This window comes from Synchiropus splendidus, chromosome 15 (assembly GCF_027744825.2).
Source record: "Synchiropus splendidus isolate RoL2022-P1 chromosome 15, RoL_Sspl_1.0, whole genome shotgun sequence".
Lineage (NCBI taxonomy): Eukaryota > Metazoa > Chordata > Actinopteri > Syngnathiformes > Callionymidae > Synchiropus > Synchiropus splendidus.
The window spans coordinates 5,353,124-5,376,662 of NC_071348.1; the positions used below are offsets into that span (position 1 = coordinate 5,353,124).

Sequence of the window (23,539 nt, forward strand, 5' to 3'; positions counted from 1 at the left end):
ATATTTGTAAAGTTGTGTTTGATAATACTAATATATGCAATAAAAATGATGATGAAGTCTTAGGATCAGTTTCAGTAGTCAATGTATTAATGTTAATAGTGGCAGTAGTTTTGGGAATCGTAGCAGCTGACAGTGTTCACATGGTGAGCTTAAATTGTAAGGACAGTGTGATGCAGTGGTCACATCTTTATAAACTACAGAGACACTTTAAGCAGTCCACACCTGAAGATCTATATTCGGCAACACCAAGACTCACCTGCCATAATCCCCGAAGGTGAAACTTCTCTTCCTGGAGAAGGGGCCGCCTCCTCGCTTCTCTTCCTCCATGTCTTTGGTGCCCGTTTCGTATCGTCCACGCACTCAATCCAGACTGAATTAACTCACTTTACCGTCCTGTCTCCTCCCCTCTGCCCCCTGCCTCTCACTCATTTAAGCTCCTCTTCCGTCCTGCTGTCATTCAGGGTGACAGCATTAACCCGCTCCTGGTCACAGGTGAGGAGAACGCTGCTGACCGCACACAGCGGTGCGTCACAGTCTGCACTGGGCAGTGGTCATGATGTTGGGGACCGCTGGTCACACCTGTGAATTAACAGATAAAAAGACGGATGTTTTCCCACAAAACTCCTCAGTTACCCTTTGAGTCTGTGAGGGTCATCAATTATTGACAGACACACAGCGAGAGTGAGGAGAGAGACAGCAGGGGAGAGTGAGGGAGGCCATCGCTCGAGCAGAGCGAACGTAGGGAAGACTGAAGCAAAGAAAACTTCTCTACAATAACTATAGCATTCTCACTGATCTAATGAGTCACAATTCACTGCGAAATTATTTTTTATTGAGCTCCACATGGGCTCCTCTGACTCAGGGGCCATGAGAAACTCCATCCAAACTGGTTTCAGTCAGCCGATAAAAGGCAGCTCCAGACAGAGTCTCCGGCAGATGCCAGAACCGCTCGCCAGCCATCTTAGAAACAGCAAGCCACTCACTAGTCATGGTAATAGAGTAGCCTTCTGGCTCAGCTTTCCAAGGCCTTCCATGGCCCATCAACCAGCTTCTCTGCTTGAAGCACGTTCTTTCAACTACACTACCAATACTACAGCTTTTACATTACACTAAATAACACCAACAACATTAATAGAATGCCTTTCTGGTAAATGTAAACTGAAAAAACGGTTAATTTGATTCCAACCTCTCTCACACCAGGTTATTTATTATTACATTACATTACATTATTAGCCATAGTATAGAGAAATACTTCCCCAATAAAGTAAAACGGTAAGGTGACGCTCCGTATTTTTATATGTGTGACATTTAACGACAGAAGATGCTCAGAATGGGATTCAAGTTTGTTAATATGATTCTCATTCGCTTCTACGAAGTACGGATCCTTTCCACGAATCGCATTGACAGTCCGGGGGGCGTTAGATCTTCGCTTTTTATTTGCATTCATTTCCTGGAGCTTCTTATCAATTGGCTCCTTATCTTGTCCGCGTCGACGTTATTCAAAATAACCAGCGCCTCCTCGACACTGCCGCCAGGGATACGCAGCTGGATGTTAGCCATCATCTGATTGGCTGGACGGAATGAACGTCGCACGCTACGCCTTGTTTCATTGGTCGATGTCCCAGCACGTCGCTAGTAGTGCCTGGTCCTTTCATAGCAGCCCGCGGAAGTCTTGCTGGAGAGAGCTAGTTTTCTGGGCGACGGAGGAATTCGTCGACATTTTGCGGGGTGTTTCGTCACCGAGGTTCGCCGTCAAGTTGCAGAAACACAGGAAGACAGGTAGGATGAAGAATTCCTTCCGACCTGATGCGAGGCTATTCCCAGTAGCTTGCTAGCTCGTTGTCATGTGTAGCTGTCAATGTGTGTCGAAACCCGAGCTGCTGAGAAAACCTCGAAAAGCCAAAACGGATCTCTTGTTTTTCATGAGCCGTCCAAATTGGAGCTCACATCTAGTCGGTTGGTAGTTTAGTTGGCAGTTTCAAGTTGACTGCAAGAAGTGCAGTGCATCCAGAAGTTGCACGCGTGTGGCATTCAGGTCCCCAAAACTGTGACGGTGTTGTGTTTACATTCGACGACAACTGCTATTAGTGGCGCCCCGGAATACAGGGACTTCCGTGAATTCCAATGGTCATCTCAACTCTACATTGCCACCGCTTCAATGTGAGCATAAACAAACACTTCTCTGATTTCACACAACATCGAAAGTGCCACATATAATACCATCCGAACCCAACTGTGTTGTTACCACAGATGTTACTCCTAAAGTGTAATAACACTGTAAGAACTGGGATGGATTGGGCTGTTGCAAAAGTTTTAGGTGGATGAAATGTGTGTGTTGTTTTGCATATTAGAAGCAAAACAAAATTCTAATGTATCCGTTAGCTCAGCATCGCTATCAAGTTTAATGGCAGTTTAATATGAAACCGAAAAAAGTCCAAAGCTTCCTCACACAGACACTATAGCCACGATGTGCTGCAGTCAAACACATCGCCACTCTGAGCTTGTAGACACTTAATTGGTTTTCCCCTCCACAGAGTGCACTTTCAATTTCAACAAGAGGTGATCTGGTCGAGGACAGGGCACTGGGGGGTTTCCTGCAGATGATATGTGCACCAGAGTTGGTATTGAAAAGTTTGTTAAATGGATGCAAATGGGTTTCTACATTCTGTTGTTTTAATGTGTGGTGGAGCGATATAACTCAAAATAAACCTAATAGTTCCTTGAGTGTGACTTAAAGATATCACACTTTTATTTCTGACTTTTCATTCTCTTTACACTAGCAAAGGAAAAAAGTAAAATTTGAAAAGTCCAGGCAATAATGGTTGAATCATACACAATAAAAGTGAGGTCATGTTGTTTATAAGACAAGTATTAGACAACAACATACTGTGGCAGAAATAGAGGTGCCCTCACATTTTAAAAGGCTGCTGACACAGGCATTTTTCTCACTTCAATTTCAAGAGGCTGCATCTCAAAACTGAAGTGAGAAATAGGTTGTGTCTGCTCTGCAGATATTTTAGCTGCTAATAGACTGGTCACTCACCTGTTCACAACATCCCTCTGACAGGTGTCAAGCACCATTCAGGAGTGCAGCATGGAGAAGCGGCACATGGAGACCCTGCAGAGCTGCAGCGTGGATCTACAGAAACAGTTAGAGGTGGACGAGACTTTGCTTCAGCATCTAAAGTCCAATAAGATACTCACCGATCCACAGGCAGAGAGAATCATGGTACGTTGAAAACATGAATTGAACTGCACAAACATTCAAACGAAGCGGTGGATTCTCACATTATTCCCTCACAACTTGAAGATGGCCTCTATAATTGTCTCAGATGACCAATTGTCTGTTCCTGTGCTCCAGGCAAAGGACACTTCCTTCGGACGGGCGTGGTATCTGCTGCTGCTCCTTCCCAAACGGGGGCCGAATGCTTTCAACATGTTCTGCCGGGCCCTAAAGGAAACGGATCAGGATCATCTGTGCGACATGCTCATGCAGCACCTGGAAGGCACCAACCCAGAGATGGTGAGACTCACATGGTGCTGCAGTGACATGAGCGTGTAAATGTCCACTTCACCTCATGATGGGATCCTCATCCCTCCTCATCTCTGACAGAGTTACAGTGACTCGTCGTGCCGTCTCTCAGTGGAGGAGGTCGTCCCTGTCAAAAGAATGAGGTTTCAAGGTGGGTCGCTGTAACTTCCATGAACTTCCTCAACTTCTGTTTTTGTGTTGCCATGGTGATACAAGCAAACATGAAGGGTCACCTGAGGTCAAATTGTAATACATTTTATGAAGGATTAAAACTGCCTTTGTCAGTGAGCGGAAGCATGCAAACATTTAATGTTGTAATTGTTTCCAAAATGGAAGTGCGAGCCTGTGTGTATGTGTGTGTTGGCACCTGAAGACACCACACCTCAGCGATGACTCATTCACTGACAGTACTACAGAGTCTGTTGTCACTCAGAAAGCTCACTGGAGTGTGTGTATTTCAGAATCGATGGAATGCAGCCTTGATACGGACAGTCCCATCACCACTCCTGTGGTGGCCTGTGAGAAAAGCTTCTACAACTCTCACCACCAGAAGGTCAGAGCACATCTCTATTTTCTGCTTTCTAGCAGGCGGCAGGTTTAAATGGATTTTGACCTAAAGCTAGCACAGAAAAACAACCACTTAAATAATTCCAGCCCAACACAATGTTTCCAGATATCTTAAACAATCAAATGTGTTTTTTTTTTAAAAACCCAAAACAAATCAGTTGCTCTGCAGAGCAGTTTAAAATGTAATCCCATGGAAAGTCTTGCTGCAGGGCTGAGGCTACAACACTAACAAACCATGGATTGTCTAGATTATTGGTTTAAGATTATTGTGCCAAAGAAGAATGCTGCAGGGAGGGATGCACTCATCAATTGTTTCTTCTACCAAACTCTGAACTTAGAAAGGCAAAGGAGGCTGCAGGAGCAGGATCTAACAGGAGAAGGAAGTGTCACGGAGGAGAAGTAGAGTGAGCTGGTAGGACAAAGGAAAGTGGTAGTGACGCTGAGAGAAGGCTGATTCAGCAGTGACCTCTGATGGCCCAGTGATGTCATACAGCTGTTTCTATATCAGAGCTCGCTCAGGCTGACTCATAAATTCTCTTTGTCTCCTCAGTCTTACAAAATGACATCGTCTCCACGTGGCAAAGCCTTAGTGATAAGCAATGTCACTTTTGATGGCAGCAAGAATTCAGAACTTGGGCAGAGAAAGGGAGGCGAGGTTGACGAGGAGGTTCTCAGCCAGCTTTTTGCAGATCTGGACTACGAAGTCAGAGTCTGCAAGAACCTCACTGCCGAGGTAAGTTCAGCAGCTACACGTGATCTACACCTGTTCAGAAAGTCGACAAGCTGTTATGGTGAAGGTGACGGTCAAAGGTCACGTGAAGGTCATTGAGAAAGATAGTTGCTTCCTTGGTTTCTCATCACATACTCACTTTGTTGTGCTTCGAAGGGCATCCGTGACTGCATCGAGCATTTCCGATCTCAGCCCGACCACCGCAGAATGGACAGCTGCGTGGTGTGTCTGCTGTCTCATGGAGTGGACGGAGCTATATATGGCAGCGATGGAGGACTCTTGGCGGTGAGTTGGAAACTTCTCCTCAAGGGCCGAGGACTCAAGTGGTGTTTTCTCGTCTCCAGCTGGACTGGGTGTTCAAGGCCTTCGACAACCGTCACTGTCCGCTGCTGCAGAACAAACCCAAGATGTTCTTCATCCAAGCCTGCAGAGGAGGTAAAGGTCAATAGATATCTAGAACTTAACACTGCTTCTACTTTTGCCTGTCACATGACCTGTGTTATCCCAGTTTTATAGTTTTCCTAGTAAGGTAGCAAATGAAGAAGTGAGTTTAGGATCACGTGTGATTCATAACACCGTTTTGACCCGAGTCAACAAACAGTTGTTAGCCTCTCATGTGAGGTGAGAAAAAAGAATCTGATAGCACCTCCACTGCTCATTAAATGCTCTGTCATGGTGATCAGATCTGCACTCTATCACCCACTCCTCGTCTGCCTTGTATAAATGCAGTAGCCTTCCATGAATAAGTTGCGAAGTTTGATTCCAGCTTAAGTCTCAGGGTGCTGAGCAAGAGGTCTGCTGCTTTCAGCGTTTTAAGTTCCAGCCTTTTGTAAGTGCTGAATAATGACAATGTGTTGATCCAACTTTAAGAGACATGAAAAAAACGCTGCTCTCAACGTCACACATGCTAACCCCTGTTAGCCTCTGCTAGTGTTGCATGTTGTCGCAGCTGATCCGTGTTTGCTGTCTGCGATGGAAGGACGTGAGAACACTTTCTCTGCGGTGGTGCCAGTTCTGGCAGTCTTCGCCTCAGAGCATAACATAGTGAATTCACACACTCGCTGAAGACTTGTGCCACCGCATCAGAGGAGCAACAGAAGCACGGAACTGAGCCCGAGGACAAGACGCCGGTTCAAAGATGTGATGCACTGTATGCATAACGGGAGCTCAAAGCTGCACTCAAGACAGGCGTGAGGCATTCCAGGAGAGTGTAGATGCAGGAGTGTTTACAGTGTTATGATGCCTTCACACCAAACGCAGTTGGTCAATGCAGAGGTGTGAGTAAATGTAGGGGAAATTAATCGGCTACAAGAAGTGGAATGAAAGCAGTTGCTGGCGTCACTATGCTGTACAACCCAAAATCTCCCTTCTGCCAGGACTGAGGTCGAAAGGTCTTGTCTGGGTCAATGTGTTACACCCTAAATGGTGAAGCTTTTTATAGAACTGCAGATTATGTGAATGCAATGTTGGGGTTGTAGCAAGTTGGGAAATATATGAGTTTTGTTCTGGTCGCAGAGAGATGTATTTAAGCGAGAAGAGGACGAGAGGAGAAGTGGGTCAGCAGCCGGGACTGAGGAGAGTTTCTGTCACGAATCACAACCCATCACAATTTAAATATACCTCTTAAGTGTACCACACACTGTTAGGAGGAAATCTTTCTCTGACTCTCTCACTTATCGCAGCACTTGTATGAAGTGTAGAAGAGCGATCAAAGTCAGAGCTTTAGATCAGACCTCCACCCGGCAAGTAGGCCAGCCAAGCCCACGGGCAGTTCCACCCTCTCAGTGATGACAGTCCAGTCCAGCTGCCTAATCTGCGATGACGTCACATCACTTCAGACGCTGCACCCTTCTCCACCTCATTATCAGCCTCATGAGGTGGAAAAGACACTTCCTAGCTCTCAAATTTCACAGCGAGAGTGAGGACTACCTAGCCGCCCTTGAGTAGGGGGTGAGGGACCGTCTTGTGAGCACAGCTGCGCATCTTGTGGGGGACACTTCTGGTGTCACACGTACTTGTTCATGGCACGGACGTGTGAATGTCAGTGTGGCTTTCATGTGATCAGTTTCATTTCCCTGGTGACAACTGCCAGCTCTGTGGGCGGCACATGACAAGGATAAATGCATCTACCTACAGCAGCACTGACTGACCCCTTGTTTCCACTGTTGTGGAAGGGAAGCCACGTCACACCAGGACAGTTTGGTACAGATTATACCATGAGGTCTGGCTGGCTGGTATCAAGTGTAGTGATACATTCTGTGAGGAGTGGAGCAAGTGCATCATCATGTGATTAATCTTTGACTCCAACACGTTCATGGCTAATTAGCTTCTTTGTGAGGGAGGATATGAGGTCAAGGATGTTGACCCTGACTAATGTTTGGACCTTGCTGGAGCAATTCTAATTATCACGTCTGACATCCTGTTGTGGTATCTGGCTGCACCCAGTTGACTACTTCAAGCTCGCCGCTCAGATGGAGTGACCGTTCCGACTCTCTTGCAGAGGAGACGGACTGTGGCGTGGAGCAGATTGACGGCCCGGAGAGGACCCGTTCGCCCAGCTGTGAGCAGAGGGATGCCGGCAGGGAGGATGCTCGCACTAGACAGAGCGACGACTTGGAGAGGCCCAGACTAAAACTTCCGCAGCGCTCAGATATGATCTGTGGCTTTGCTTCTCTTAAAGGTCAGATGATGTGTAAGTTTGGCTGCTTGTTTATGGTCATCACAACACTCGTGGCCGATAAGTCGCCTACTATAAGTTGATCTTCACGTCCTCAGGCACGGCAGCCATGCGGAACACAAAGAGAGGATCCTGGTACATTCAGGAACTTAACGAAATGCTCCGCCTCCACGCCAAAGACATGCACCTTGCAGACATCCTGGTGCAGGTCGGTGACTTTCGATTTCTGTCTTCAAAGGTGTGGTGGTCACGGCGTGTAGCTCACCCATGACCCTGGCTAGCTCCAGCTCAAACTCAGCAAAATAAGCCGCCAACATCTGTCCCAAGATTCCTCACAGCTGTGTGTCTCCAGGTCAACAGGCGGATCAAGGACAGAGAGGGCTTCGCCCCCGGCACCCCCAACCACCGCTGCAAAGAAATGTCAGAGTTCACCAGCTCGCTGTGCAAGGACCTCTACTTTTTCCCCAAGCACTGATGGGCACTTCAGGAAACTTGGTTGAACTCACACACTTCACATTCCCACTGCCTTGAAACAGGAAACGTTGTGCCAGTTCATGTATTTGTACATGGATCTATTTTGTTTTTTATATGCCACCTGCCTGGGTGTTTTCTAGTGAGTAACCAGCAGGGGCCAGTGTTGTGCGAGTGACATAATGCTGCAGGGATGAGCAGCTTCTATTTCTCCAGCTGCCAAGAGTTTATATCGGAATATTACTTTGGTATTTCCTTGCAATCGAGTGTGGCACTAAGGTATTGAACAGCTGTTGTCTGACTTGCTTTCCAAAGGAAGAACATTGCCAAAATAGAGTATTCATCGCCAACGTAATTCCAGTTTTCCCACATTCCTGGCCAGAAGTTAAGGAGCACTCATTTTAATTTTCTACTGGCGTACATGTACATTTTTTAAATGAGTTGAAGTATTCTCGGGCCGAAATTCCAGTTTTGGATGCTAGCTAGTTTGTGCACATTCCTCTGATCCTGAATTTTCAGCTAGAGATCAGGACTGTTTCCACTACTTCTAAAACTGTGTTAGAGCTTTTGTCTGACCTTTCCAATGTGTTTGTCTTTCATAGTGCTGGTTCATTGCATAGACAGTGGCCAGTGTCTTCGTTTCCTGACTGTACCTATGATTTCCTTTTGCACCTTTGCGAGCCTTTGCACCAAATATACAACTCTGCCCTGCTAGCTCCGATGAAACCAGGATGAGTTGGTGGTCGTAAACTTATGGTAATTTTTTAAAATGACTCCTGCTGTTGTGCATTTACAAAAAACTGTTTTCACCAGCAACACAGCGCACCAGTGTATTTCAGTAACGGTAACAAGTGTTTTGGCGTTCTATTGTTGGAGAACAGTTTTCTATGAGCTGCTTCAGCATGAAAAAGTTAGCATTATGCACGCCTTTGTGCGCTCAGGTGCGCCCTCTTGTGGAACCCTCCAGTCACCCATTCAACACAGACGATAACAGCCAGGTCCGGGTGGCTCATGGTGCTAGGGTCCAGGGTCAAAACACATCCAGTATGAGCTTCTACAACAAACCTTGCTCCTTGCTCTGATATTTATGCCTCTTTAAAGTCTTCCAGAGAGTGTCAAGGACTTTCTAAACCATGCTGTTTTTGCCTCCCACCGACGTTTCTTCCAAGAAATCCATTGCTCAACATTGTGCAGGTATTGATGTTTCCCCGGAATCAGCTATTTCAGCATGATAACAGTGCAGCACAGTGAGAGGGGGGAAACTATTGGTTTGCAAACAAGATGGAGATTTTTGTTTGTTTTGTTTTTAGGGAGGAAACTTGGCCCCGCAATACTGACGTCACATGAAATGCATTGAAATATGAGCTATTTAGTTCATCAATTGTTTTCTAGAAAACAAGAGAAATGACAATCTACTTTTTCATGTGTTTGAAAGGTTTTATTTCCCCAATGACCAAAATGTCAGAAGTAGTATCTGAATGTTTTGCTCTGTATTCATGAGGTATCTTAACCTCACAACAGTTTATGTTGAAAACTGCCATTTCTTTACGCCAAAAATGTCTCTGTATACAGTAAGTTTCCTAATAATCATCTGACACTTGTTTTTTTATTGATAGAACTAGTGACAATTTTACTGCGAGTAAAAAATAATAGGTCCAACATTTTAAATGTACATCTGCCTTTCCTTAAATAAATAAGTCGTTTACGAGTACAAAAAAAGTTAATTTCAATAATTTTTTTTCATACGAAACAGGAGTCAATTATTTTTAGACAGTGTTTCTAGCTTTTTGTTTAAATATTTTGTCAGTTAGAGGAAGTAAACCAGATGCATGTTATTTAAGTGAGCAACAATATGGTTCAAAAATCAGTTTGTTTTTTTTTAACTGTTCCGTTTCATTTATCATCATTAAAAACACCGCCAATCATAAACATCTTTTGTTTGTTGGTTCATTGGTAGAAGGAATTCGATTTTGGTCATTTGGATTTACATATTTGGATAAATTGACTGAATAAAATGCAACATACAATCACTGGAATAAATCCACTTTCATGAGACAATGGTAACAAAATGTGTTGCGTTCATTCTACCCTGTTTTAAGATGAGTAAAGACTTACCAGGACTCCGGTATAATGTGGAGCAAACTGCCATTGTGTCATGGCTTGAGACCAGCAAACAATTTGTACATTTTATTATTTTGCAATGAGCCAATACAATTTTTAGTCATGGAAGTTGTTATATTCATTTTAGTATGCTGTGTTTTACTGACAGGATAATGGTGGAGCTATCCACTGTTTCAGTACCTTTCTACTTTTCTATTTTTGGTGCTGACAAATGTTGTGACTACACACATCTCAGGAGGAGATTTTAATCTCACGTGACTTCAAACTGGACCAGCTACAACTTTCCTAAAAAGCTTTTATAAATGGACGCGTTTTTGCTGGCTATGAAAAGAGCCAAGTCCTTGAGGGGCTAATTTCGGATTAAAAAAAAAAAAAACGACATTGGGGTGTTATTAAAGGCTGCTGTGAAGGTTACATGCTCCCAGGCTCTGCTGAGGTGCTTTGGCAGAGGGGTGTTATTTCTGTCTTGCTGATGTTTGCCAAATGTTCTTCACAATAAACAAATGCCATCTTCAACAGTAACACCAGTAATTGTTGTCTCCTTTGGCGAGGAGTCGCTCTTCCTGCTGCACTGCTGTAAACCACCCGCTCCACTCGATCCGCTTGTTGCTGTGTTTGTGTGTGTTGTTCCTGCGTACAGCCCGTCCTCCGCAGGTGTAGTATAACTGGCTCCCAACTATTCCGCTGCGCTCAGGTCTCTCCTCGCTGCGACACGGGACGCTACACTTGACAGTGTATCAGATAGAGGCCCCTGGCCAGCTGTCCTCAGTCACTCTCCCCTGACACACGCCGGCCGTCGCACTAATACATTTCTCACTGGCCTGAGCTGGAGCTGAGAGATTAGACTGTTATGTGCTGGCGTGTGGGCCACAAAGCTGCACGGGGGGTTAAGAGGGATCTGCTGGTGTCTGTCTTTTTCCCTTGTTATTATGGCGACTCATCAGCCCGACAGGAGGCGGAGCCGGGCGGATGTTTTGATGAACTTGTGGTTCTCAACTCGCGCTCCTTTGTGACGGTTTTGGGGGACCCTCGGCATCGGGGCATCAAGATGAAGATTTCCCTGCGATAAGAGTTCAACTGAGTCTTGAACAGTGACCAAACCTCATACTATTCCACCGCAAAGTGGCTACCACAGCAGCACTTCCTGCTCCTGATGTGAGGCCTCCAGCAAGACTAATATTCAAGTATCTGATGACCTTGTTTCAGCTCAGAGAGTGGACAGGGAACCTACATTTCCTCACATGCTTGTGTGGGTTTCCTCCCTATACTCCACTCTCCTTCCAGAGTCCACAAGAGTGTAAGGCTAGTTTGGTTCTGACCATTTGGTCGAGTTGTGATCTCTGAGAAATGAAGTCGGTAAAACGACTCCGCACTTTGATTCTGGCTGCGAAGGTGCGATCAGTCACTGAGGTGTCGTGTGCAACTTCCTGCTCACGTTGCAGGGGCAGCCCTATGGGGGGTGGGTGGTCAGGGGGTTGCCCTTGTAACCCCCCCCCCCACACCCGTCCAAACAAGCCACACACATCTACTGTCCGCTTCTTCTGATGTGCAGCTCTGATAAAGAGGAGCCCTGCATCCTTCGCCTCTTGATCTGATTGGTCTGATGTCTCACAGCCCTAGGATCAGCTGACGACCTGGACGTCTGGGAAGGACCCGTGTGTGTGTTGACTTGACTTTAAAGCAAGTGTGTGAGAGAGAAGGGTGTGTGTACAGTGGAAATGCTGGGGTGTCCAGGCCGGTTATTTTTGGATCAGTGACAGTGTGTCAATGGCTGCAGATGCGTCGCAAAGGAAGGCTCTGAGATACCAACAGACCCTGGTAGGTCCCGACTCTGCTCACCTGTGTGCTTACCCTGTCGCTTCACCTGTCTCTCCATCATCTCTCGCCACCTGTTGCACTCACCAGCTACCTCCACCTCCCCTGCAGCTCTCTTCTCTACAAGCTTCCGAAGGAAGGTGGCTTACTAGGCAGTTTTAAGGTGGAGGGACTCGAACCTTTGTAATCTAAAGTTGTTGTCTGTTGTGATGGATGCTCTATTGAGAGGAAGTGTTTCGAGTGACATGACGACTGATTTCTAATCTCTTCAGCGCCAATGTTATGAATATTCAACATGAATGATCCCTAAATACGCAAACAAAAGAGTTCGATAAATACTAATGTAAAGAATACACAAATATTTTAAGTTTTAATCTGATGCAAAGATTTAACAATCCATGTCAGTAATGGAAAAATGGGGGGAAAATAGTGCACAATTCAATAGTGAACACTGAAAATAAATCCTAGTTCTTCACTTGGGCCTAGCTGGACACCACCCGTAATCACCATAGTTCAATTTGAAAGTATCACTTCAATAAATAAAATCAATAAATTATCAAGAATATTTCTTTTCAGTCATTGCAGGATATCTGACTATGAGCTAGCATTTATCCTCATGAAAGCATGTGGCCTTTCAACAACCATGATTCACTCTATTACCAGTCAAATACAACACAAGACATAAAAGAAAACGGACAGAGGATGACAGGATCAGATCATTTTGATATGTTGCTGACCCTGGACATCAACACTAACAGCAGAAGGCTGAGTGCAGAGGCTGGATGTATACGTGGAGATGGAGTCAAGTCACTTTATCTGATCTCTCAGGGGCTTGACTGCTGCTTTTCATTTTATTGCTTAGCGACGGATCAGATTGACGTGAAGCTGCGGCTGTGCAGAACTTTGAGACGATGGTTTCATCATTTTAGTTGAGACGTAAATAGAATTTGTTTAACATGTTTCTGCTGAAACTCACGTCCCTCAGGTGTGAAGGCTGGAATGGTGTCAGCGTATATGTGCGTGCGTGTCATGAGAGGAAATTAGAGCCAGCAAGGATTTGAGTTTACGTGTGAACCTGCTGATAGATGACGCCCATAACATTCATTTATCCGTTGGCGGCAGCAGAATGTGGTTTACATCAGCTGAATCCAACACTGCTTGTTTGTACCGATACGTTTTTTAACACTAATTCAGAGGAAATATTCCTTTTCTTACGCGCTTATTATCCTTTCTATTTGCACCTCCTTATTATTCAAAATTCTGAGCTAAAGTTACAAAAGTACTTGCCACTTTTACACGCAGGTTCCCATCACACATATATGGAATGATGGAAGTACACTGAAATGGTTAAAAATACTTCCACCACCTAAAGTTCTGCTTCATTTCACCAATGAATTACATTGTTCTCAAATGAATATAATTTCCTGATGTGCAGTGGTGAGTTAAAATTAAGGCAATATAAACACCTATCACTAAAACGTGTAAATAATTACATTTCCACAATGAACAAATTGTTTTCATTTTGAATTTACGGCACACAGTAAAGTATACTGATCATTTCTTATGTTTGATTTTTTTGTCTACATCATCATGGCTGGCATGACTTCAGCTCACTTGAGCAAGACTCTGAAACTGTATCCGCTTGGTATCATCATCATGTGACGGGCCTGACCTGAATTTCCCAACATGATTTATCGTTATTATTGTTATTATTAGCTTATTTACTGTAGACTGTCATCTGAATTGTACACAACTGACCCTTAGTTTGTATTTCACATTGAAAAATAAGTTGCTAAAATCATACCATTATTATTATTTTTCTCCCCATCTTTCTATCATTTTTTTTCATCTCTGTTATAATGTCAGGTTGTTTCTGGGGTAGCCAACATCCATAACAACCAACTGATAGGGGCTTATTTGTCATGATCACATCTGAAAGAGGGAGAGGAGTTGAGTCAGAGACTAGGAGCAGGACCTCTCCACTGGTTTTGGCAGGGCTAGGTCACTCTAGGAATTGATGCTGCTAGAAGGGACTTCGATGAAAAAAGGGGGAATGCGGAAGTAAGTTTGAGACAGTGCTGAAGGATGAGACATTTTGTTCAGCCAGTAACTTGGAGTGAGTCAGAGAAACAGTGACCAACCTCACTCTGGATAAGGACTCGAAATGAATGGATGAGCATAATCCCCAGTGGTGAGACACATCCATATGGATTTCGGTTCAGACAGAGCCTCAACCATGCCGACCACAGAAAGGTGACGCAGCTTCTGCTCCACTTTATTGGACACAGTGAACAAACAAGGTTGAGTGAGGTGGCGAGTCAGTCGAGTGCGAATGTCAGCAGCAGTGAAACTGATCCAGTCAGCTCTCAAATGCTAGAGTTAAACATTCACCTGTTATCGTCCGGCGAGCTGGAATCACCGGGATGTGGACGATTAAATCGTTAGGCCGTATTCAATATCAGCCATTTGTCCTTCCAATTATGGAGGTTAATTAAAGGGGGCGATTAGAGCACAGCATCAGCAGCTCCCAAATCGTTGTGATTGTTATTGTGCAAGGGCTGACACACGACATCCGTCTATACAACAGGCTCCCTGGACACGAGGGAGGTGAAGGTGTGGAGCACTGTGTCAGTGGACGCTGGGTCGCACCGTGGCTATATTTAGTCTCGAGTAAGGTTTCACCTCTGGGTGGGGGGTTGGACGGATGGGGACAAGAGGGAGGTAAAAGGCTGCGGGTTCAATCGTAGGTGAGAGAAGGGGCAAGTGAATCTGATGGCGCTTTAGCACCAAGAAAACCGTGCGACATCTGAAGAGAATTGACGGCTGATCTGACGTCACAAACAAGGGTCAGGATTGTCTGGGCCTTTAAGGACAAGCATGAGTAACTAAGAGCTGGATCTCTACAGTCAAGATTCTCACCCACTTCTACATGAGCCTTCGACTACATTTTCACATCAGAAACCACCTTGTGGAAGCAACTTCTGCGAGTTAACTAGCCTCAACTTAGACAATTCCAGTGGAGAGTGTAGATCATCCAACATCACATCACTCACACACATTCATTTCATGTATTTTTCATGACCTTGTAAACCCAGTCAACTATATTTCTATAAAGTCACTTTCACAATTCTAATCTATTACTGTATTTGATGAAAATAAAAACAGCATATTGAGACATATTCAGTTAAGAGTTTTTTTTAGAAAAAAATAAAATAAAAACCAATTACAAGGTCGTAATAATATTGTAATTGGAGGAGTAGGATGTGGATGATTCCAGAGTTTTTCAGAGCCCAGCGTGTACAAATCAACTTACTAGTTATTATTCACACTATTTTGCTGTGGAGTCTACAGAGAGATATTTTAAATCCTCCAGCTTGGGTCTGCAATCTGTTACTCACTGCTACTGCAGGAATCTGCTGGATCAGATTCTGGACTCGGAATCCGTCCATCATAATTAAGAGCTGCTGACAATTCATTGTCAAGCCTCAAGTGTCATTATTAACTTCTACTGGGTGCGTGTGTGTGTGTGTGAGTGTGTGTCGGCAGGTAACAGGTAGAGGTCACGAATAGAAGGACAGATTTCAACCTCGATATGCAGACGACTCTTAGTCTATATAAGCAAGCCACAGTGAGAGGTGGAGGGATGAAGGAGAGATGTCGGAGCGAATCAACACTTTTGAAACGGTTCTGAATATCGATCAGTTTCTGGTAAGTTTTCTCTGCAAATTTTATTTAACATGGATAGTTGGTTTAGTTAAATAGAAATGGGAAAAAAAACGCCATAAAATATGATCCAACATTTGTGATCATAAGAAGACAGTGGGTCGAAGCAAATTGTTGGGTTTTATTCTCAGACATTTGATCACCATAAACACTTTTGCGAAAACGAATGAGCAGATTTTTAGGTTAGGCCACACACATGAGTTTATAGCAAGCGCTTGTCAATTCACCAACATTCTTGTTTGCAATTTAACTGCAGTGATTTTCAATGATTCCTTCATTGAGGTCATGCAATTTTATTTTCCCTGACAATGCCACAATTTTGACTCATGGGTAAATATATCACATTTCTACCGTTTAGTTTTAAAGTCCATAGAGATAGAGATTTAAGAAGCAAAAACATTCACATTAAGAAATGGAAAAAAAGGAAAAGCAAATCAATTGATTTTTCCAAAACATTAAACGTTAATTTCAATTTAGCTTAGTAAATATATACCTATTTCTAAATCATACATTTTCAGTTAGTTTCTGTTTTGTTTTATTTCATAATATATTTTTTGTATTTAAATAGATTTTTCAGCGTGAAACTTTTAATGATCCCATATTATATGCATTTCCATTTTCTTATTAACTATCAACAACCCTCAGCCTCACGACAATTAATAACTTGGATTTTACAATATTTTTGTGCACACTAAAGGTACAAGGTGGTAGTCCCTGGTTTTCACTTCATGACTGACCAGATGTTTACCTCTCTATCCACCCACTGGACTGACAGTAGCACATCAGGAGTAACACACTCTATGGCAACCACAGATGAAAGAGTTTTATTGTAGCGAGCCGTGGAATTAGTAGTTATTCTTAGACAAATGACCTGTGTTGTTCCTTCATTCGCTCTTTTCCACCCCTGGATAGAATCCACACGTGAATAAAGTTCATGATCTTACCAGGGATGACGGGTTTTTTTTGGTGATCATAATTTTAGCACGCACTAACAAACAGTGGGTTTTACATAACAAGCAGATCCATGGCGTTGTGCGCTTGGCTTCAATTAGAACACAACAGATTGAAGCGTGTTTGGACGAGACGCCGGTTTGTTATTGCCCTGCTTAATGAGTGCGTGCATATGGAGACATGTGCTGGTGGAACGTGTGTTGAAGTGTGTCTGTGGGTTGGTTAGAGAGGTGGGGCGAAGGGAGAGCGGTGGTGGTGGGGTGGGGGGGGAGTCTCCTGATCTATCTGTCAGTGAGCGGGTCAGATTTTATCATTAACCTTGTGCTGCGGGACAGGGTTATATTGTGAGACATGGAGACAACACGTTCCATATGAGCCTGCTCAAAAACACACACTTGGCACGGCACACTAAACAGTTCGGACTCTGTCGAGTGAGGGAACAAAGAACATGCTATTTATTATTTTTAATTAACTCTCAATGTCACTCTGCCCTTCATCCTCTGCCCCGACAAGCTGCTCTCACCACAGCCGAGTGTCCTTCTGTCTTCTTCAGTGAAGCCAGTTTCTACCTGCATTATATACTTTGAAGTGAAGCGAAACACTTCAACATTATCTAAACACAGCTGTTATTAAATATTAATCAAGCGTCACAACATCGCACTTCATTGCGACATTTCTCCAGGGTTGCTGGGGTATTTTTTGTCTCAGTAGAATAGGTAAAAAACTGAGTGCACTAATATAAAAGTCAGCTTCTGATATGCTGAAAATATTTTTTACTGTTCTCGTGTCCCTCCCATCCATCCATTCATATCCAACTGACTAATATTGTCCACAACAAATGTGCAAGTTACTTCACAGGAAAAAAATATACCCTCAGTAATACAGGAAAACAGCCAGTCACTTTAAGGCAGTGCTATATTATTATTTTCTATGTATTATTTATTATTATTTTCTGTTGCGCTCCCCCGGGATGAAAAAGACATTTCTTACCCTCCAACTCTGTGCTGCCTCTGTAAATAGTATCATTTGTTTATAAAATTATTATCAGTACACCTCTGCATAACATTGTATCCTTGTTAACATTAAAGAAAAGAAAGTAATATAGATCAACTTCCAATAAAGAATAACTATTAACACTGTTTTTGCAACAGAAAAGACTTATACTTTATTATACTTCATTCTAGGACGGCAAAAAAGTATGTTCCCTGAGGTCATATTTTTCCCTGCAGCGATATGAGATGAATATGTTGCACGAGGGTGTGTTTCATCTTGAAATCTGCATCTGGCTGTGTGTGGATCAAACATACCGCCTTCCCTCTGATGCTGGATCATGGTTGAATGCTCGGATGGACCAGGTTTTCAGTTCAGGAGTATCTTCACTGTACTGTTCAGGTTTCGTCTCTGCTGTGAGCTCAGGCATCCATGAATAAACCTTAGAATATAGACATGGATATGCATGTCAACTACTGTGTTTGTGTTCTGCAATAAATCAGGACGGCTTGCTTGACAAATACAATGATTTATTGTGGAAATTAAAACAACTAAACACCATTACACAGCTCGGAATATCGTAAATATAGCTTAAGTGAAAACTCTACCACCTTTACCGCACCATAAGTCAACTACATACTTCCATATAACAGCACAAATCACAGCATTTTAAGCAAAAATCGCTATTATCCGGCGCTAGCATGGTTAGCATGATTTAATATTGAATTCAGGCTAACCGTAGTTTGCTGACTCACCGGGGTCAAAGCCAGCTGCGTTTCAAACATTCCATCTTCACTCCTCAATTTTAACGCCCAATAAAATGTGAGATTTTGCATGTAAGTTCGACATACGAATGATATTCGAGTGAATTTTTATTGCACTATCTGTCAAACTCACGCAGGTGACACACAACTGCTTCAGCTGCGTTTGAGGGCGGGACTTAGCATGTGACTGGCTTAAGGACATGTCAATCACACCTGGACTCGCTGATGACGGATATATATATATATATATATATATATATATATATATATATATATATATATATATATATATAGAGAGAGAGAGAGAGAGAGAGAGAGAGAGAGAGAGAGAGAGATTTTCCTGGAAAAAAACTGACAGCTGTGTTGAAGCTGAAAGTTTTGTGCCGCCTCTTTCAAGGGAGCACAAAGATATTCTTACACTCACCACCTACACATCAGAAAGCAGGGTCCCTTTTAAAAGCTGGAATGACTTGCGTCGAGCGGAACCAGCTTCAGGCTATAAAACCTTCTGAGGTTGTCCGTCATCAGTGACAAACCTGAGTCAGCAGCCTGCCGATGGCTTGTGAAACCAGAACAAGAGAGAGACAGAGGTGTCTAGTGAGTTGAGCTGCACCATCAGTTTTAACAGTTTTGACGTTAAGTGATGACGCAAGTGTCATCTTGCAGGTTCTACAGCAAATGTCAGCGTGAGTTCGGGGGCTGGTATCACTTTCCCAAGCTGTACTGCAAGCTCTTGCTCAATGTCCATAGCAAGTGGGAAGATCTCCTTCAAAGGTCACCTGTCAGTGGCAGTAGAGTTCTACAGAAGGAGTCGCACAGATTACATTGCTGGTTTGACTGCAGGTTTTATCTCAAGTTTGAGTGTTCTGTGGCGAATGATGCAGCTAAGAGCTGAAGCCGTGGTTCATCTATGCTGAAATAACTTCCATCAGTCGCTCAGAAAAAAATATTCCACCCCACAGTTTAGCAAAATACAAACTGCAGATTTCAAATCAGAATGAAATAAAGGAGAGAAATGTTGCGTTGTGAGTTTCACTCATCACAAGCTTCAACAGTCAGAGAGCAGCGAAATATTAGCATGTGTTGGCGGCTCTCTGTGGAAGATCAGAGCCAGAAACATGCAGAGTGTGGAAGGTCGACGCAGCACAAAGCCCCACCAGCGTGTGAAAGTACTTTCAGTGTGCGTGACACACAAGGTTACACTGGACGTGCAGGTAGATACACAGTAAGGGCAAATATATTAATCAACTTCAGACAATTCTCTCACGCATCCTTTTGTGCCGGAAACTGTGATTCCTCCTGCTGGAGTCGAGAAAAGCACTGGGGCTCTATTGTTTTGAGGAAAAAGTGGAATGTATGTATGTATGTATATTATGTGTGTGAAGCAGAATTGTAATTAAATGTATTTTTATTGGAAATAAATCTTTTTTAATGATGTGTTTTGTTAAATTAAGAAAAAATTTAATATAAATATGAAATAAATCATAGTTTACATACAAAAAATAGTTTACACAAGATGGTATTTTTTTTTAGCATTAATATTGTCTGTTAGTAGAAATGCAAATAAAGAATCAGCAAATAAAAATCATTTAAAATAATATTTAAAGGGAAAGGAAGGCTACTGTTAACAATCTATTAAAAAACATGAATCAAAAAGATCATAATATGAGTTTTCAGAATGAATGAAAAATTCCAGCTTTCATACCGGCTAGATTTTTATTTTTTATATAACAGTAAGTGTCTGATATCAAATACTGCTCTAAATGTGGTTATAGTATTATAGAAACATGACGGTGTGTTTGGAATGATACAAATATTGTGTGTTAAATGTTATTGCAGCTTGCGCTCCCAAAAAATCAAGTATGTAAAAAAAAAAAAAAAAAAAAAAAAAAAAAAAAAAAAAAACAGCCAGGCTAACATCACATTTGTCACGATAACCAAGTTTGCCATCACATTCCTGCGCCAGATTAGGGAAGTCCTCTCTCCAAATATAAGGCTCAGCCTTTTGTGTGCGAGTGGACCTTGCTGTATTGCTGGAGTCAGGTCTTAGGCTTCGACGTGTGAGAGAGCAGCCGGACCACAGCAGCGTCATGACAGCTGAGGACAAGCAGGTAACACTCCTGAAGCTTCAGACGTCCCTGATTCTTTTGTCTCAATTATTGAGGTCTGCCAGGGATCACCAGGAACACAGTTCTGTTCAGGTGACATCACTTGTAAATAGAGTTAACCAGCAGCAGAGGCTGCGTGAATTGGCTTTAATGCGAGCTGCAGAAGATCATAACACAATTATTCTTCATGTTATGGACGCCATCTTGTCCTGGGAATCTAGGAAAAAATAAAAATAAATACAGCCAATATCATTGCAATTACAATTTCAGACATTTTTTTCACATTTAAATTAATCATTTAAATCAACCTCCATCAACTTTGCATCAAATTTTTCACAAGATAATACAAATACATGTCTTATTGAATCATTTATTTAGTTTAGGCTTTGGATTGTTGCTTCTAAGAGGACCACAAATAAGAGCGCCAACTGGTGGCTGATTAAAGCTGCGCACTGGTATGAATCATCCTGTGTTGTTGAATGAGTGGAGTGAATTTTCAGTTTGCACAAATGATTTTTAAAAACAGTTTTTGGTGGCAGGGCTGATCTTCCATTGAATTATATCTTGATGATGCAGTGATTCTTGTTCCTCAGTTGTATCATGGGCCAGTGTCACGCCACATAACAGCTAGTTTAGATGTTTAGTAGCTGCATTAATTCACAATAAGGAGCTGGAGTCTTGGCCAGACCTCATGTTTGGGTCCCACAGCTCAACTTTCCTATGAGACACAAATGTTCCATAATTGAGCTCCTCGTCGCTGCTGGTTTCATTTGAGCTTTGAACCTGCTGCATTTGTTTACCGATGTTCAGGCCGGAGCACCAGCTCCGCTGTGCGTGGTTGTAGGTGCGAACAGTCCGAGAGGAAGACATGGAATGTCTTCTCTTCCTCTGGCTCATCTCCAGCCTTCGCTTTGGGAGGGGTTTTTCCGATCTCTCTGCCCGTTTTGTCTATTTCTGTCCGGCAGGGTATTCAGGTTGGTGTGTATCCTTTACACACACGCCGCACATTCCCCATCTCCTTGTCGTTATCTTAAGACTCGCTGGATCCAGTTTTATCCCTCTCTTAAGTGTCAGTTGTCGGATTATCCTGCTCTTCTCACCTGTCTGGAATGTTGTACAGCTGTACGGCGAATACCGGGAGCAGCTGGGAAACTTCGCCCGACGGGAGGCGGCTCGACTGCTGACAGAGAGACAATGGAGGCGGCAGGCGGGGGAGAGCGTTGGTGCCCGAAGAGGCCGACGAAACCAGCATCACCCACTGACCCTGGAGTCTCATCCCAGTCATGTGTCCTCCACCAAGAAGCCCCGCCCCTACTCCAAGTGTCAAGGTGAACATTAGCATCATGTGTGGGTGCATCCCATCTGACCAATGACCTGTCTTTCAGATTGTTTGGCTCGGGTGCGACGGTATATAGTGACCAAACTGGGTGAGGACTGGATCTTTCTGGTCCTGCTGGGCCTCACTATGGCCCTGGTGAGCTGGTGTATGGACTACACTAGTGCCAAGAGTCTGCAAGGTACCTCTGGAAGATCCTCTGTTGGGCAGTGCCCAACGGTTGAGCACACTTTGTTCCGGCTATTGGACGGAAGCAGATTTTCAACTTCTATTTTTTGGTTTGGTTAATTGGCAAATGGCAACTTCCTGTCTCTCTCTCTGGTTTCTTCTCAGCCTATAAGTGGATGCATGGTGAGCTGAAGGGCAAAGTGGCGCTGCAGTACCTCGCATGGGTCACGTACCCCATGATCCTTGTCATGTTCGCATCCCTGTTCTGTCACCTGGTGTCTCCGCAGGCCATCGGTGAGCTCTCACCCCATCCATTACCATTTCCTTCCTAATGGACTGGTGTCAAACGTGAGGCCCCAGGGCCAAATATGGCCGGCCAAGTCATGTTGTCAGGCCCGCCAGGGCGTTTCTTAGGTCTATCTGACTCAAACTGGAATCCAATTCTAATTTAAAAACAGGCTGTGTTCTTTCAAACTCCAGCAGGAGGTGGCTTCAAGTGAGAAACACAGAGATGATTCATCCAGACTCTTCAATACTTTGTTCCGCCCTCCTGCAGGTTCTGGTATTCCTGAGCTGAAGACTATCCTGAGAGGCGTTGTCCTGAAAGAGTATTTGACTCTGAAGGCATTTGTAGCTAAAGTCATCGGCTTGACTGCAGGCTTGGGCAGCGGGATGCCAGTAGGCAAAGAGGTGAGCGCACTTCCTTCCCCAGCTTATCTTGAAATCAGCTTAAGTTGATATCTGCAACCCTCCTGTATCACCTCCATCAATATTCTCCTGCTCCCTCCTCACTTCCTCTGAGCCCCGAGGATAATAAATCATCCTCCGTCACATTGCTCTCCTCCACGTTCTCTCCTGAGACCGAAAGCACATTATTCCAGATCTCCGAGGAGAACCTTGGCTTTCTCCTCTGCAGCTTCAGAGCAACTGTCACATCCAGCTCTAATCCCGTGATTTATCTGCACTGATACGACTCGTCCCAGTTTGGAATCACTTATTTTTACACACGATCGCTGACGTCTGACTCACTCATCTGTGGTTTCCTGCCTTGCCTCCAGGGCCCATTTGTCCACATCGCGAGCATCTGTGCCGCAGTGCTGAGCCGATTCATGTCCATCTTTTCCGGAGTCTACGAGGTAAGCTGCGGCCCGGACAAGTAACACACTCACCGGCACAAGGACGGCAATAAGTGGAGATTTGGAATGCTGGCTTAGGTGGAATATGCTTTCCAGTCTCAGGGATTGGTTAATCCTCTTGCAAGGAAGCAGCACAGCAAGTTAAGGATCTACATGTCTAGAGGAAGGTGCTGCTGCATTCCAAACTATTTGGGAGGAATGGACAGAGATCAAGGGGTGAAGAGGACAGTGCAGGCAGGGTGGAATGGCTGGAGACTCCTGAGGTGTGAAAAAGTGCTGTCATATCCTGTTGGTATAGCTGAAGTGATGGTCACTCTAGAGAAGCAGGCTTAGCCAGGCCTTTTGAAGACCACTGGCCATCTCAGTATTAACCTCAGGTCAAGCAGTGACAATGTATCGCCTTGTTGTCGAGATACCAGCATTGATCACTTCCTCATCGCAAATAAAACA

General features: G+C 43.9%; 3 protein-coding genes across 8 annotated transcripts in view; 2 read left to right on the top strand and 1 right to left on the bottom strand.

Moving 5' to 3' along the window:
- The window catches only part of rap1gapl (RAP1 GTPase activating protein-like), a 22,438-nt gene extending 3,959 nt beyond the window's left edge, over positions 1-18,479 (bottom strand). For 4 of the 5 annotated variants that reach the window (XM_053886990.1, XM_053886988.1, XM_053886989.1 and 1 more), the window contains exons 1-7: positions 18,333-18,479; positions 17,895-18,019; positions 4,969-5,253; positions 3,576-3,659; positions 3,289-3,499; positions 3,044-3,139; positions 257-579 (exon numbers count right to left, since the gene is read on the bottom strand). In XM_053886990.1, coding sequence (XP_053742965.1) covers positions 257-327 — 71 coding nt within the window. In that variant the 5' untranslated portion in view covers positions 328-579; positions 3,044-3,139; positions 3,289-3,499; ... (2 more) ...; positions 17,895-18,019; positions 18,333-18,479. The remainder of the gene's footprint in view (positions 1-256; positions 580-3,043; positions 3,140-3,288; positions 3,500-3,575; positions 3,660-4,968; positions 5,254-17,894; positions 18,020-18,332) is intronic. The other variant, XM_053886987.1, reaches the window with a different exon arrangement.
- casp2 (caspase 2, apoptosis-related cysteine peptidase) lies at positions 1,639-10,603 on the top strand. 2 transcript variants are annotated; one of them, XM_053886993.1, is made up of 11 exons: positions 1,639-1,779; positions 3,068-3,229; positions 3,362-3,523; positions 3,614-3,683; positions 3,994-4,085; positions 4,650-4,832; positions 4,986-5,114; positions 5,174-5,264; positions 7,330-7,521; positions 7,605-7,714; positions 7,859-10,603. In XM_053886993.1, exons 2-11 carry the CDS (start codon positions 3,095-3,097, stop codon positions 7,979-7,981), a joined length of 1,287 nt encoding a protein of 428 aa, XP_053742968.1. In that variant the 5' UTR covers positions 1,639-1,779; positions 3,068-3,094; the 3' UTR covers positions 7,982-10,603. The 2 variants fall into 2 exon arrangements, with proteins under 2 accessions (XP_053742968.1, XP_053742969.1); XM_053886994.1 differs by having other exon boundaries at positions 7,330-7,509.
- The window catches only part of clcn1b (chloride channel, voltage-sensitive 1b), a 19,107-nt gene continuing 7,412 nt past the window's right edge, over positions 11,845-23,539 (top strand). Inside the window, 6 exon segments of the mRNA XM_053886985.1 lie at positions 11,845-11,916; positions 21,570-21,777; positions 21,835-21,966; positions 22,119-22,247; positions 22,510-22,643; positions 23,012-23,089. Of these exon segments, the coding sequence (XP_053742960.1) occupies positions 11,866-11,916; positions 21,570-21,777; positions 21,835-21,966; positions 22,119-22,247; positions 22,510-22,643; positions 23,012-23,089 (732 nt within the window). The 5' untranslated portion in view covers positions 11,845-11,865.